The 16,142-nt window shown below is 36.7% G+C and overlaps 1 protein-coding gene across 2 annotated transcripts; it reads left to right on the top strand.

Annotated features, from left to right (window-relative positions):
- The first annotated feature begins 1,265 nt into the window (after positions 1-1,265).
- Positions 1,266-11,316, top strand: LOC131955971 (uncharacterized). 2 transcript variants are annotated; one of them, XM_059320306.1, is made up of 6 exons: positions 1,266-1,336; positions 2,274-2,343; positions 4,806-5,053; positions 7,235-7,481; positions 10,604-10,675; positions 10,922-11,316. In XM_059320306.1, the coding sequence occupies exons 2-6, from the start codon at positions 2,298-2,300 to the stop codon at positions 10,981-10,983; spliced, it is 675 nt and encodes a 224-aa protein (XP_059176289.1). In that variant the 5' UTR covers positions 1,266-1,336; positions 2,274-2,297; the 3' UTR covers positions 10,984-11,316. The 2 variants fall into 2 exon arrangements, with proteins under 2 accessions (XP_059176289.1, XP_059176290.1); XM_059320307.1 differs by lacking the exon at positions 2,274-2,343.
- The last annotated feature ends 4,826 nt before the right edge of the window (positions 11,317-16,142 follow it).

The following is a 16,142-nucleotide window of genomic DNA, read 5'->3' as shown; positions in this document are numbered from 1 at the left end:
ATATTTCAATTTTGATCTTTCAACTGTCAACATAATCAATTTTATTTATTCAATAATATACACTTGTGCTTGTATGCTCATATCTCAATTAAACAATGAATTTTGTATAATTATCTGTATTGTTAAAGTTTCGTGTAGGTGATGACGCCATGTTAGGCAAGTTTGGAAGTAGGTCAAACAGGAAGGAGAAAATGTACAATAGCAATAGGTGAAGCAGACGAGTTAGGTAGATTAGTTAGGATAGGTAGGATTTAATAAATATCGTTCTAGTTTAACATGTCATAAATATCTTTCGAGTTTTAAGATTTTAAAAATATCTTTGAGTTTAATGATGAAGTAGCGACCAAATGTTTCTAGACCTCGGTATATGAAGGGATGGTATGGTCAGCAATATGTGCCCAGCGCGGCCTTTACTTGTAGAGTTGTGTTGTTTTTGTAAGTCAAAATAGTTTGCTTTCTCCAAATACATGTACTTTATATATGGAACAAACGTATAGGACTAGACTTCTTCTTCCTTCTTAATTGTAATATTAGAAGGGACTTCCTCCTGCACATTACGTGTCAATCGTATAGGCCGTTGTCTCAGTAGCGCAAAACGATTACATAGATCTTTATAATGAAAATTTAAAAATTATAAACTTAAAAAATAATAATCTAGCACTTCCTAGGGCACAAAACATGTATTTCAACAATTTACCCTGAACTAGCTCATTTCAAAAACTTAAAGGCTCTGTCTCATTCCAATCCTACATTCGTGTAACAATACTTGCATCAGCAATCTTGGAAAATATGACTTTTTAATGTTGAAAACGGTTAAGCAATCGGTACACATTCCGATTATCGAAGTCAGTGAAGTAGGCTCACAGCTGAAAAAGGGAGATTTTAACGAGAGGTGAGAAACGAAAGCAGAGTTTCTCTCCCCCCCCCCCCCCCCACTATCCAAAACAAAATGGAATTTTTATGGAAAATATATAATTTTACCAGTGTCCGTCTCCCCCCCCCCCCCAGAAAATGTTGCCCCCCCCCCCCCCCCACCCCCACGAAAACATCTAGTGCCACACTATCGAATTATCCAAGTAATAATTTGTTTCAATCATTTTTTTTTACAAAACCTACATAATCAAGTTTAATTTGTTTTAATAAAACGGCAAATGATGTGATAATATCTATTTCCCCTGTGAGAACTTTCTTTACCCATGAAATTAAATTTTGTTTGCTAATGTTTTATGCATCACCTTTTTTAAATACACACATTTCAACTTCCTTCCTACCATTAAAAAAATATTATAAAGTAGATCTTATATTCAACCTTGACAACTGGCATGATAGCAGCTATGTAAGTCGTAATTTATGTTCATTTATTAAGTGTATTTTGAAAATAGGTCACAAATCTAGGAGCAGATAATCTTAATGAATAAACAACAATAGAAAAAAAAATAGAATAACTCACTACATTTGGAAATTTAAAATTGGCCATGTCTACCGACCGTGGAAGAGAATCTTGTTCTTTTTACCGTCTTTCCATCCATCATACTCATAGAAACCAAAACTCGAACTCTAGGCCCAGTACTTTGTCCTGATTGTATAATAAATTATTGCGGTGTTAATTAAATATGAGTTTTATAGTTTTAATATTGTATTCGTTGAACGTTTTTGAGGGTGTTTGATGGAATTAAAATTAAAGGCCATTAGCCACTGTTGAAACCAAATCAAAACCATTGTTATTTCCCTACTCTATAATTTGACACAGGCTTGTGACAAACTTGGAAACGGGACATTCCAATTTTTTAAAACTTAAACAGAGAGTAAAACATAAATTCGTTCAGATTTGTCAAATTCAAACGTGTATCGAAACCCTTCAAAACTTGTTACGTCTGATTCTTCAGCCTAGATGTGCCTGAAAGATGGGCCCTATTCGACCATTAAAATAAGTCTAATCGGCGCCTATAATACGACATTTAAAGGAGCTTTTACTCCCCCCCCCCCCCTCACCGCCCAGTTTGGCTGACCAATGGTTATTATTAGTGTGTATTTCATCTCGTAGAATCTTTAAAATTGATATCTCAACTCAAATGCTCACTAACGATTCCTGTGCCTATGAATAATGTCTAAACCTGTGCGAATGAACAAGTCAATTCAAGGAGTATAACAAATGTGTATAACAACGAGTATAACAAATGTGGGCTAAAATGTGTATAATAAGGAGTATAACAAATGTGGGCTAAAATTATTCTACTGTCTAGATGTTGAAACTACTGGGTTTTTTTTAATAGTGACCAATCAAGAACCAGAATAAAATGCATTTCGATACAATGATGCTCAGTTTGTTACTTACTATTGCAGGTAAGTTGAATCCTAAAAACAACCAAGTAAAAAAAATGCACTGAAAAAAATATAAGTAAAATAATTTGCTTTATTTAATAAAAGCATTTGTCGCTAAAAAAACTCCTACACATTTTGACGTGAATCGACGAGAAATGCTTCTATTAGAGAAAGCTAGTTTTTCTTTTTTTTTACATTGATTTTAAAACCTCTGTATTATAAAGATTTTTTTATCTTTGTTGTAGTTTCCACTTTTTAGTAATTCGTTCTAATTTGTAGGTGACATCTTATACGCCTAAACATATTTGCTTTAAAACCAGTTCAGTATCTTGCAATCTCTGGAAGACAATTACCTGCCCCTTCGTTGTTCGCGGTCGGCTCTAAGGCAAAAAAAAAACAGCAGTGGAAAAAAGTAGTTATCCGCCTTCGGATGGTGCAATGGCAATATTTAATTTTCGTATCCTTCAATTTTTTTATGAATTTAGTAATCTTTTAAATAAATCTAATGTTTAATCTCTTTAAAATAAAATAATCTTGCTTTTGTCATCGGAGACGAATATATCTGGAATGTTTGAACTAAACTAAATCGATGCCATGAAAACTGGGTCACAAAAAGTCAAAATATTTGTCACAAACCCACAAACATTCAAACAAAGAAACAGACAATGATTATAAAAAGTGATATTTTTGTGCATAAAATACATTATTTTAAAAGTAACTGCAATAATAACCCTAAAAATTGTATTAAATATTCACAAACGGGAAGGCACGTGATGCGATCCATCTGCGTTTTGAAAACAGTCATCCTAGGCACGGCGTCAGAGGGCAGAAAGTGAGGGAGACGGTAGGAAATTACTAAGGGAGGGAATAGAAAACGTCAGGACCACCCAAAAACCATCCAAGTCGGCTATGTGATAGATTAGATTTTTCTTTTTCTACACGGTCACCCCAACGTGTCTTACGTAGAATGCCCAAATGCTACTTATCTAAAGACTAGTGCTCGAATTATCATTTTATCCCTTCTGTGCCATGAAACCTAGGGCCGCTACAGAAAGCTCTTTCTAATTTTCTGGTCCCTTGCAATTTTCTTGGGAGTTCTCCTTTTTCCTTTCCCTGTTTTCTTTCTCCATAAGGCGCCCAGTTTAGTGTTATTCCTTTGATATATTCTGATCTTATCCTTAACAATACTTAAAAATGTATTCTCTCTCCATGACCAAAATCAAGGAAAACCACAAGAAACTGGTCGTCAAATAAATATAATTCTTACATTCGTATTTTTTAAATTTTTAGTGTGATAATTGTCTTTGAAATATCATTAATAAGTCTCGGTCTCATAAGATGTAAGCAGATGCTAGTCCAGCAAAGTGGTTAACTAAAACACATGAATGTTTTCTATTATTTGTGAGGGATAGGAACTGACCAACATAGTTTTTAGTGCAAGGCCTTCCGGCTGTTCAAGATTATTTTATTTCACACCATGGATAAAGACTATCTTAGTATACTGGGTGAAAGGATTTTCTAGATCTACATTGCACAGAGGAATCCAAATAAAGCTTGAATCTTTGATATAGCAGAAATAAATCAATTCATTGGCTTCTAACAGTCATGTCTCTGGTTTCATTGCATAGGAAAAAGTTCTAATAATGGCCAAATATCAGCATTGTAGATATATTCTAATTTTTTTCATATCAACAAGTTTGAGTCATTAAAAACTACTTTGCATTTAAATCAATAACAATTTCAAATTATACTAGATAGAGGTCCTGCTGAGCAAAGTGATGCAGCTTATTGACGTACACAATAAAAAGATGCATGATTACTAAGAAATATGACATAACTGGTAATAGCAATATTGTGAAAAAAAATGTAAATTACTATCTTGTAAATGAATTTCTGATGCTCCAGATTGGGATAAATAAGTGTTTTACTCAAATTAATAATTACTCAATAAATTTTCAATGATAAGTAAAAAATATTTTTTTGTTAATTTTAACAAATTTTTACCCACCGTTGCATAATGTATCAAATCTGATACATACTGTTATTTTGCAAAATAAACATTATTTGATAAAATAATTCAATTTCCTCATTATTTATGCTCTCTACACACCACAGCCCACCTTGTAAGATTTTTTTTCTCAAAAAGCTTTCACAAAATTAATTCATGAAATGAAGGGTTAAAACAAATACAATATTGTTCTAGCATAGCCCTCTGAAATTTATATCAAAATGCGATAGACCTTCTTTGATTCGAATTGTTTCCATCCATCCATCCATCCATCCATCCATCCATCCATCCATCCATCCATCCATCCATCCATCCATCCATCCATCCATCCATCCATCCATCCATCCATCCATCCATCCATCCATCCGTCCATCCATCCATCCATCCATCCATCCAACCATCCATCCATCCATCCATCAAACCATCCATCCATCCATCCAACCATCCATCCAACCATCCATGTGTGCTTGTTTAGGATTACCCCACAAGACTACGTCACTTATTTCACACTACTTACAAGACCAAAACGGCATCATTGCGACCATAGATGGCTACATACCTCGGTGCAAGGGATGTATTGTGTTTGGTAAGGACCCGCTTTTAGTCTACGGCAGCATGCACGTACCACAAGACAAGATGCACCTCATGGACAACGCCTATTTTCTTACCGAGGTTTGCGGCTTTGACATGGATTGTAGCGAATATGAATATCCTTGGATGTCGGTAATTCAAACTATTTATAAATGTTAAAGTTGTAGCTTTTTCGTGCGTTGATATTCACAAGACTTGTAATGGTTAGTGTTGGTCTTGTTTGAAATGTATCGTTTTATTGCATTCAAATTAAAACAGTCTTTGATGTGTTGATGAACCATTTTAATATAAATTACCCCTTTCAAAATTAGCTTTTTGATTCTCCTCGTATTCGTATTATTAATATTAGTATTAGATTTAAACAGAAACGTAAATTTAAAAGCAAACCATAACGCAAAATGGAAACAGAGGACATTTAGAAACGGCTTCAAAACTGTTATTGATCAAAACTATTCATTAGTAAATAGTACATTCAGCGTATAAAATTAAAAAATCTAGTATTTAAAATACATGTGTTTTAACTAGCACTTTCACTTTTAAATCTATGTCTATGTTCGTTTATGTATATATTTGATGTTGGTTGTAGCCGGGGTTCGGTTAAGATTAGATTTAGTGTTATATATATATATTATTTTCGCATACTGGCTTTAACTACAAATTTAATATATTCTCAAAGCCCGGGAAACGCTGAATCTAATCCAGTGGCGGAACTAGAACTCCCCCCCCCCCCCCCACGCCAGAGGCGTAGCGACCCTTCCCGGCGCCCGGGGACAAAATTTTCGATTTGCACCCCCCCTTCAGGATTTTGATTTGCACCCCCCCCCCCTCAAACTTTCGATTTGCACCCCACCCCCACAGGATTTTGATTTGCACCACCCCCCCCCCCTCAAACTTTCAATTTTCACCCCTCAACCTTTCAATTTATTTTTCCAACCCATTTTGGCGCTCCCTGAGGTCGGCGCCCCACCAACCTGCTCATATGAGATGCGCTCAGGATGACACTGTCGCCGGTGGTTTCAAGTAGTAACCTCACCCGCTTATGCAAGATCTTGGGGCACTAAATCACATATTTTCGTTAGGCGTCCCCACTCCAATGTGTAAACAAATGTTAGGCCTATGACATCAACATTTGCGGGGCTGTACTCAACAGCTTCGCAAGTTTTCATGGCGAATGGGTGAATGATGCAGTAATGCATAATAGACAGAAAAATGTTTTTCACATGTACAACTGTATGTGGACAGTTCACGCGTCGGATAACCTTCTGATTAAGGGGGGGGGGGGGAATCCACAAATGATGTCTCATTTTTTAACGACTTACAAAAAGCCAGACCCTTACACACCTCCACCTCAATGACGTCATTTATAAATAGTAATTGACTATTAATAAAGTTCAATTAATTCTAAACGTTCTAATTAATTTCTAAATAACGATATACAAAATAATCTTACCTTCCCTGTTTTGTACATTAGATGTGCCTAATACTATGCAAGTAAATTAATATCTGTTGACTAGTGCTTCTAGTGTCTGACAAAGTGACAAAATGTGCTGTAGTGGTGAATCGTATGATTAGGAAGTAGTTCATAAACGATACATTGATCTACTCGATACTTGCTAGGTTAAGAAAGAGGGATGGGATGGGGGTCGGCTCGGGAAAAAACTTGAAAGAAACAACAAAACGCCTAAGTACGTCAGCATCGCCTATTGTAAAACTTACTCAAGGGAGATAATTCCAATTAAAAAATACAACTATAAATATCTTTTTTTTAAATATATAAAAAATTTGACGACAATTTTTTAGTCCCCATCCCCTGCCCCATCCGACACAGTACACTTTGGAGGATCGGTCAAACAGTTACGTGTCCTCTATTTAGCTATCAAATGGGGGCAACGAGTCAAAGAAGTCATTCAAATTTGAAGAGTTGCCTATATTTTACACTGTAGTTTGTCTAATGGTTTTTATTTTATTTTTTGCGGAAGAGCGTGGTATATTAACTGTAAAATAAAGATAATCTTACCGCAGCTACAGTGTTTTTATCTTAAAAAACAAAATATCAAGGCAAAAATGCACAAAAATTAAATTCACAATTTTTAAAAATATTAATTATGGTCAGCCGGGGGTCCCTAAACGGCCTGCCCCCCCCCCCCCCATCAAATTGCGGGGTCTGGCGGCACTATAGTTCCGCCCCTGACGTAATCCCAAATAAACACATAGGTCACAGTTCTTTATAGTTAGGTTTTTCACTAAAGCCAGTGCAGAGCCTGGCCGGGACAGCTTGTTTGAAATATTACCACGTTAATTCTTCTATTTTAGGTGTGCGTTTTCAATAAGTCGGTTTTTGCCAAAGGCTGCAGCTTCCTCATTCGTGAGTACGAGCATGACTGCTACTGCGATGATGCTGAACCAAAGCGCTGGTATTCTTTTCTGTACGGCGAAGCCTTTGAGAGGACAGACTTCACCGTCAGATTTTTTTTTGAGGCTGACGCAGCGAGAGGATACTGGGAGTACAGACCTCCATTAACTTCGAGCAACTCGACTCTAAAAGTACAGGATCTGATTGGTAAGTCGGATAGTACTAGGGTAAGTGACTAATACGTTAAAACGAAAACTTCGATTATACTTTTGCGTAAGTATACTATTTGTATCACATATATGTTACCAGTAAAGTGTAAAAAAAGAAACGGCATTCTATAGAATACCTAGGAAATGTATACAATGCCTAAAATGGGTAGTCAAAGTACGAAATACATCAATGTTTCATACATTTACTAGTCATTCTATAGAATACCAAATAACAAAGGCAGAGTTTCGAATATTAGCAAAATATTAAGGGTTAGGGTTATCTATTGGGTAAAGATTAGGGTTAAGGTTAGGGTTCAGTTTTAGGTTAAGATTGAGATATAAGGATAGGGATAGGTTAGGGATAGCGATAGAGTTAGGTTTGGGGTTAGGATTACTGCTAGGGTTAGGGTAACGGTAAAAATACATTTAAAAAAAATATATAATTCTAGAAAGTTCCCATAACTCTAATTCTTCACGTCTCGCTCTGTGGTTTTGTGTTTTGTTCGTGTTTGTAAAACTGTTACACATATTCGAATGTAAGGGGTAGATTCCATTTGATTATAGCATTACTGATTATGATATGTATTATATACTAGCGGTACCGGCCAGGCCCTGCACTGGCATTTGAGGTAAAAATTATTTGTAAAAGGACATGAATTATGTGTTGTTCATTAAGCATCGTATATCCTGCGCCGGTTTGAGAATTGATAAATTTTCAATTAAATATTTATATGTAAATATGGACGTTTGTGAAAATATAAAAGCAAATACTACCTTAAAAATAAAAACAAACATAAACTCGAATGTAAACATAAACACAAAAGTAAACGCACACATTATCATAAACTAAAATAAACACTAAAATAAACGCAAACATAAACATTCACGCACACAAACGCAAACATAAGCGCAAACTTAAACGCAGATATAAACACAAACTTAAACGCAAATAATAACGTAAAAAAATATGCAAACATAAACATAAACGCAAAAATAATAACAAACTTAAAATATAGACTAAAACAATAACGCAAACGGAAATATTAAACCAAACAACCCAAACGCAATAATAAACGACAACATAAACACATACTTAAAGGCAAACATTAGCAAACGTAAACTTAAACTCAAAAGCAAACATTAAAGCAAAAAATAACACAAATGGAAATAAGATGGACGTTAACATAGAGGAAATTAAGGAACGTTTTCTAAACTGTTATTGATTAAAAAAATAAACCCGGAGTGATCTCTTTAAACTTTCTCGAATATTCTTATATAACTTGGAATATAGACATGATTTTTAATTACTTAAACTTTTAAAAATATAATAGAATCTCATAAAAAAAAAAGAATTGCGCACCAAGCGAACGCCAAAACAAAATGTGCATAATAGTGCGCAATATTATTAGTACTTTATAAATTTACATGCGTTTTGTGAGAAATCGGAAATAGCGTAAATTAGTACTACCGGTCAAAAGAAATTACTCAAAGTTTCACAGAAGGTAGAGAATTAGATCTTTTACTTACATGTGAAATTTCATTTATCTTTCTGAAATAATACTCAAGTTATAGGCTTTTGAAAAATTCAAAGTAGAAAAAGTACCACTTCCGGTTATCGGAAATAGCTCAAAAGTTGATCAGGATCTACGATTTTGATAAAATACTTATATATGAAATGTCATTAACCTAGCTGTAACGGTACTCAAGTTATCGTGTTTACACACACACACACACACACACACACACAGACACACAGACATACGGACAAGATTGCAAAATTATGTTTTTCCGTATCAGTGAGGTGTAAAACATCGAGATTTGTAAAAATAATATCGATTTTTTTTGTATGTAATAAATAAATGGTAATATTTAAAACACATTTGTTTTACCTTTACATTGTACTATATTAATCCATGCCAATTATATAATTGTTTGTTTTTTCCAACATCAATATAAACTAAAATAAAATGTAATTTTTTTTTCTAATGTATTTTTAAGTCATCTAGCAAGTCATCTACAAACAGATGTAATTTGTATAATTTGTTCATACAAAATTTGAATTATTGTGAAGGGTAATACATTTGTTTTGATTTTGTTATTTGCGCAATACGTCAATTAAAATGATACGTTGTAGAATGAAAATAAGTTTCAAAATTATTAAATTTGAGTTTCTTGGACATCAGTTTAGATTTTAGTACAAACAGTAACAATTTACAAATATCATACAATGGCGATCAAAATGAGTTTTTTTACTACATGCATACCATCCATAAACATACATACCAATAAACCGGGAGTGATCTCCCCTAAACTTTCTCGAATATTCTTATATAAAACAACAGGGGATGGGAACTCGGGCTTAAGACATGATTTTTAATCCATTTTAAATACTTAAAGTTTTAAAAATAGAATAAAATCTCGTAGACAAAAGAATTGCACACCAAGTGAACGCCAAATAAAAAAGTGCATACTAGTGCGCAATATTATTAGTACTTTAAAAATTTACATTAGTTTTTTGAGAAATCGGAAGTAGCGTAAATTACTACTTCCGGTCAACGGAAATTACTCAAAATTTAACAGAAGGTAGAAAATTAGATCTTTTACTCGCATGTGAAACTTCATTTATCTATCTGAAATAGTACTCAAGTTATAGGCTTTTGAAAAATTCAAAGTAGAAAAAGTACCACTTCCGGCTATCGGAAATCGCTCAAACGTTGATACAGATCTACGATTTTGATAAAATACTTATATATGAAATGTCATCAACCTAGCTGTAACGGTACTCAAGTAATCGTGTTTACACACAGACACACACACAGACAGACAAACACACAGACATAAGGACAGAATTGCAAAGCCCCTTTTTTCAGACTGGATTACGCATAAAACCTTTTAATTTTGATAAATGTGGATTGATAATTTTTGCCCGATGAAAATAAGTCCTCTATACTTCGGATGTGAAGAAGGACTGAGGTGTAATACGGTGAAAATTGTTAAAATTTCAAGTGATTTTTGTGCACGATTACAATACTTTCTCTATACTTCGTATATACAAGAAAGTAAAAAACAGAGTGCATCAAGAGCTTTATATATTAGATTACTATGTTGTATATTTACTAGATCGTGGGGACGTTGTTTTCAACCACAAAGTCTCTAGAAGATCAACTAACCGGTCAACTTGCCTGACATCAGGTGAGTAGTTTGAGTCAAATGTCCGTCCTTATTTTTCCGCATGAACCGCAGAGTCATCATGAGAAATGACAGTTGAGTTTAAAATTAGAAATGGAGTATTTTATGATTTGATATTATTATAAATGTCCTTTGTTTGACCCAAGCAAGCTGTTATATTAGTCTACTGTGAATTTTAGTTTCTTGCAGAATGAGTTGAAACTTAACTTCCAAAAGTTTATCAACCACTAGTTTATTATCTCTGCACAGATTTTTCACTTCAGATGACCTCAGTGGCCATAATCTTTGCAATCGTTGGTTTGGTCACGTGATAGGATTAAATACACCTGTTGGCCAGAATTGGATTTGATCCGACGATGAGAAAGAATTACCATGACAACACACTTATTTAGTCAACTTACCCAAGGTTACACTGCTCACACGCGATTTTTTTTTTAGAATTTTAGCCACCATTTTGTTTTCTTACATTTTCTATCAGCTTGTTCGCATTATTTTTAGTAGGATGTAGCATAGCATGTCAGTACATCAATAAAGAAGATTTAAATCCATGCATGTAAGAGATTTAAATACATTTTACGCCAATATTTTGTTACACCAATAACAAAACAATGCATTATATTTCTATAATACTTAGAATGAATTCGAACAAATAAGTACAGAAATAAAGAAAATTGTTGTGTATTGCCCTATACATAAAACTTTTTGTCAAAGTTTATAAAAAGTTTAAAGTACATGTGGTTATATTTTTTTCGCATGATGTATATTGATAAAAGCTGAAAACTGATTTTTATTATTTTAATGCCCATTTAACTTTCTCTTATAAGAAGTATAGAGGACGTATTGTAATTTCACTTGGGGCCTGACGAGTCACAATTGAGTTTATTGATAAGGATAAAGTCATTCAAAACATTTGAAGCGGGACACAAAAGCCCGACCTGTGGTCTGTGGATTGAGTAGTGATCAATATGTCTAATTTGTCTAGCAATTGCCACTTCTCTCGACATATTCCGAGTGACCATCAAACGAGGGTCGAGTCACTGTCCACAGATAGTCAAGTCACTGTCCACAGATAGTCAAGTCACTGTCCAAAGATAGTCAAGTCACTGTCCACAGATAGTCAAGTCACTGTCCACAGATAGTCAAGTCACTGTCCACAGATAGTCAAGTCACTGTCCACAGATAGTCAAGTCACTGTCCACAGATAGTCAAGTCACTGTCCACAGATAGTCAAGTCACTGTCCACAGATAGTCAAGTCACTGTCCACAGATAGGGTCAAGTCACTGTCCACAGATAGTCAAGTCACTGTCCACAGATAGTCAAGTCACTGTCCACAGATAGTCAAGTCACTGTCCACAGATAGGGTCAAGTGACAGTCCGCAGATAGTCAAGTCACTGTCCATAGATAGTCAAGTCACTGTCAGCAGAAAGGGTCGAGTCACTGTCCATAGATAGTCAAGTCACTGTCGACAGATAGTCAAATCACAGTCCGCAGATAGGGTCGAGTCACTGTCCACAGATAGTCATGTCACTGTCCACAGATAGTCAAGTCACTGTCCACAGACAGTCAAGTGACAGTCCGTAGATAGGGTCGATTCACTGTCCGCAGATAGGGTCAAGTCACTGTCCACAGATAGTCAAGTCGCTGTCCACAGATAGTCAAGTCGCTGTCCACAGATAGTCAAGTCACTGTCCACAGATAGTCAAGTCACTGTCCGCAGATAGTCAAGTCACTGTCCACAGATAGTCAAGTCACTGTCCACAGATAGTCAAGTCACTGTCCACAGATAGTCAAGTCACTGTCCACAGATAGTCAAGTCACTGTCCATAGATAGTCAAGTCACTGTACAAAAATAGTCAAATAACAGTCCGTAGATAGGGTCAAGTCACTGTCCACAGATAGTCAAGTCACTGTCCACAGATAGTCAAGTCACTGTCCACAGATAGTCAAGTCACTGTCCACAGATAGTCAAGTCACTGTCCACAGATAGTCAAGTCACTGTCCACAGATAGGGTCAAGTCACTGTCCACAGATAGTCAAGTCACTGTCCACAGATAGGGTCAAGTCACTGTCCACAGATAGTCAAGTCACTGTCCACAGATAGTCAAGTCACTGTCCACAGATAGTCAAGTCACTGTCCACAGATAGTCAAGTCACTGTCCACAGATAGTCAAGTCACTGTCCACAGATAGGGTCAAGTCACTGTCCACAGATAGGGTCAAGTCACTGTCCACAGATAGTCAAGTCACTGTCCACAGATAGTCAAGTCACTGTCCACAGATAGTCAAGTCACTGTCCACAGATAGGGTCAAGTCACTGTCCACAGATAGTCAAGTCACTGTCCACAGATAGTCAAGTCACTGTCCACAGATAGTCAAGTCACTGTCCACAGATAGGGTCAAGTCACTGTCCACAGATAGTCAAGTCACTGTCCACAGATAGTCAAGTCACTGTCCACAGATAGGGTCAAGTCACTGTCCACAGATAGGGTCAAGTCACTATCCGCAGATACACGACCGGTAAGAAACCATTGACATCCGGGTTTGATCTGAGATTTAAATTAAGTGAAAAAAAACTCACTGACAAGATTACAATAGAGCAGGCATTAGAGCCACGGCGGGCGAGTGACGATTTATTGTCAGAGCTCTCATTCAGGTAAGGGGGGCACGACTTCAGGTGTACACTGGGAGGTGTGAAACATGCATTGAGCTGAAGGTAATTTAATGTAATTGTCAGAGGTTTACGATTACACTGGTAAAAGTTTATGGGGTATTGTGTAAATAGAACACAAGCCCATGTGTAGTTTTTCCACACATTCTAGGATTGTATTGTGTTCAGATGTGTTATAATGATTAACCCAGTCTAGGATTATATTGTATGCCGATGTGTTATATGATTAACCAAGTCTAGGATTATATTTTGTGGGATGTGTTATAATGATTAACCCAGTCTAGGATTATATTGTGTACGGACGTGATAATTTTCTTAACCAGTCTGGTATTGCGCTGTTTGAGAATGAATTAGATCAATGCAGGAAAGACATTGTTTTAAAATTAGCAGAGTATTTATAAGCGAGGAAAGAAAGTGCAGATTTGCAAAAAGACAAGTTCAGTGAAAAACCAGTACATTGAAAATTTGCTTTGATTCCGAGAATTAGCTTCAGGCAGCTTTAACCCTGCATAACGTAGGGAACCCAACTCTAAAGCTCACCCCCCCCCCCACACACACACACACTTAAGGTGAGGTCGTTAACCATGTTATATGACGTGAGTGATTAAGAACATCTCTAGATGACAGTTGTAACTAAGTACATTTGGATAAATGCTATTATAATCAGGTACTGATTGGTTAGCCAAGATCAGTTCAACACACAGTTTGACCGAGGTCCACGGAAACCATCAGTCGCCACTGTCTTCTAATTTTTCAATAACTAGACAAAAACCCTGGAGGAATTTAAAAAGGTGAGCACACGTCAGTTTATCTTTCAAATCTTGAAATCAAATTCGTTTAGAAAAATGAGATATCTATCGGCTATTTGAATTATTCAATCTTACATAACTTTATTGCCTCAAAAAATATAGCATAAAAAGGTGAATAGATGAGTCATTTCTATTATGTACAGGTTACACGCTCTTGTAGGTGAATCGTTTCTATTGTGTACACGGCACATGCACATGTGGGTGAGCCCATTTGTTATGGCATGTACTCAATTATATGTCATATGTCCCCGTGTATCTATTGTGTAATGTTCATACAGCCTATGTGAAACCTTGTTTTACGGGTTCAATACATGCCGCCCCAGGTCTTATTCGGTGCGCTCTGTTTGGAGCGTACCGGGGGAGGGGGGGGGGGGGGGCGCTGTCGAGGTGTTGCACTATTGTCTCGATTTCGGTATAAGAAGTAGTAGATCTCAGTTAAGCTGGCACGCGTTATATCGCTAGATTTATAGGGGTTTATGTCCAGCTTTTTTTTTACCGGGAGCCAGGCTAAATAGTATGACACGCACCTATAAATCTAGCGGTATAACGCGTGCCAGCTAAACTGAAGTTGCCACCCAAGAGGTTTATTCAGGTCAGTGTTTACCAAAACAGAAAAAAATATATATTGATAGCAGCGCTTGAATTTCAACTAATGTTAAATTTTTTAATGAGCCCACCATTATAGAGAATTTGCGAGACGTCGCTCACAATCTCTCTTATGAAAGTCATAATAAAACACTGTTTTTTCCTATTGTTTGTTTTTGTTTTAATTATTAATTCTGGTTCTCATCATCTTTGGTTTTTCCTTATATAAACCTCAATTGGGGGGGGGGGGTGTCCAGGGGGTTTATATCACGGGGGGTTTTGTCCAGGGGGTTTATATCGCGGGTTTTTTTTTTTTTGTCCAGGGGGTTTATATCGCGGGGGTTTTTTGTCCAGGGGGTTTATGTTGGGAGGGGGGGGGGTTGTCCAAGGGGTTTTTGTCCAGGGGGTTTATTACCATTTAACATGTAGGGGCGTGTCAGACCTGATGTCGCATGTCATACTTCTAGACCTGTAGCGGCGGTGTTAGCCTGCTAGACCACGCCCTTTTTAATCGTCCAGAAGCTTAAGTTTTCTACTTCATCTAATATTGTCTAACTTGTTGCATTTAACTTTCAGAGTGTCGCAATGTCGAAGATAACATTCATTATTTTAACATCAGCTGTAATTGTCTATTTTGTCAGCGTTGCAGACTGTAGACAGAACACGCCAGAAATGAATACATGTAATACTAAACTCTTTACTTATTTGTTATCATTTTAAACTGTAGCCTGTATTCTTCGAATCTTCCAAGTTTAAGATTATTACTTCACCCAGTCTACAACCCAGGTTATATATGGGTCAAACTGTCGAGACACCGGTTTAAAAAATAATCGATGGGTAACTGTAAATGTTAAAATTATTAGTAGGGTTTCTTTCAGAAATTTTTCTCCAGTTGCCGGTCAGGAAACTTCCAGGGGGCGGGGCGGCGTGCAGGCCGCGTGGGTGGGGGATAACATGGATACCTGTTGTTACAGGGGGTGGGGATAACATCGATACCTGTTGTTACAGGAGGTGGGGGATAACATGGATACCTGTTGTTACAGGGGGTGGGGGATAACATGGATACCTGTTGTTACAGGGGGTGGGGGATAACATGGATACCTGTTGTTACAGGGGGTGGGGGATAACATGGATACCTGTTGTTACAGGGGGTGGGGGATAACATGGATACCTGTTGTTACAGGGGGTGGGGGATAACATGGATACCTGTTGTTACAGGGGGTGGGGGATAACATGGATACCTGTTGTTACAGGGGGTGGGGGATAACATGGATACCTGTTGTTACAGGGGGTGGGGGGATAGCTTGGGTACCTGTTGTTACAGGGGGTGGGGGATAACATGAGTACCTGTTGTTACAGGGGGTGGGGGATAACATGGATACCTGTTGTTACAGGGGGTGGGGGGAT

This window comes from Physella acuta, unplaced genomic scaffold, assembly GCF_028476545.2.
Source record: "Physella acuta isolate Inbredline_101_S28 unplaced genomic scaffold, ASM2847654v3 ptg001119l, whole genome shotgun sequence".
In the NCBI taxonomy this organism is placed as follows: domain Eukaryota; kingdom Metazoa; phylum Mollusca; class Gastropoda; family Physidae; genus Physella; species Physella acuta.
Note: the sequence above shows the minus strand (reverse complement) of the source record. Positions and strands in the feature narration are given on the sequence as shown.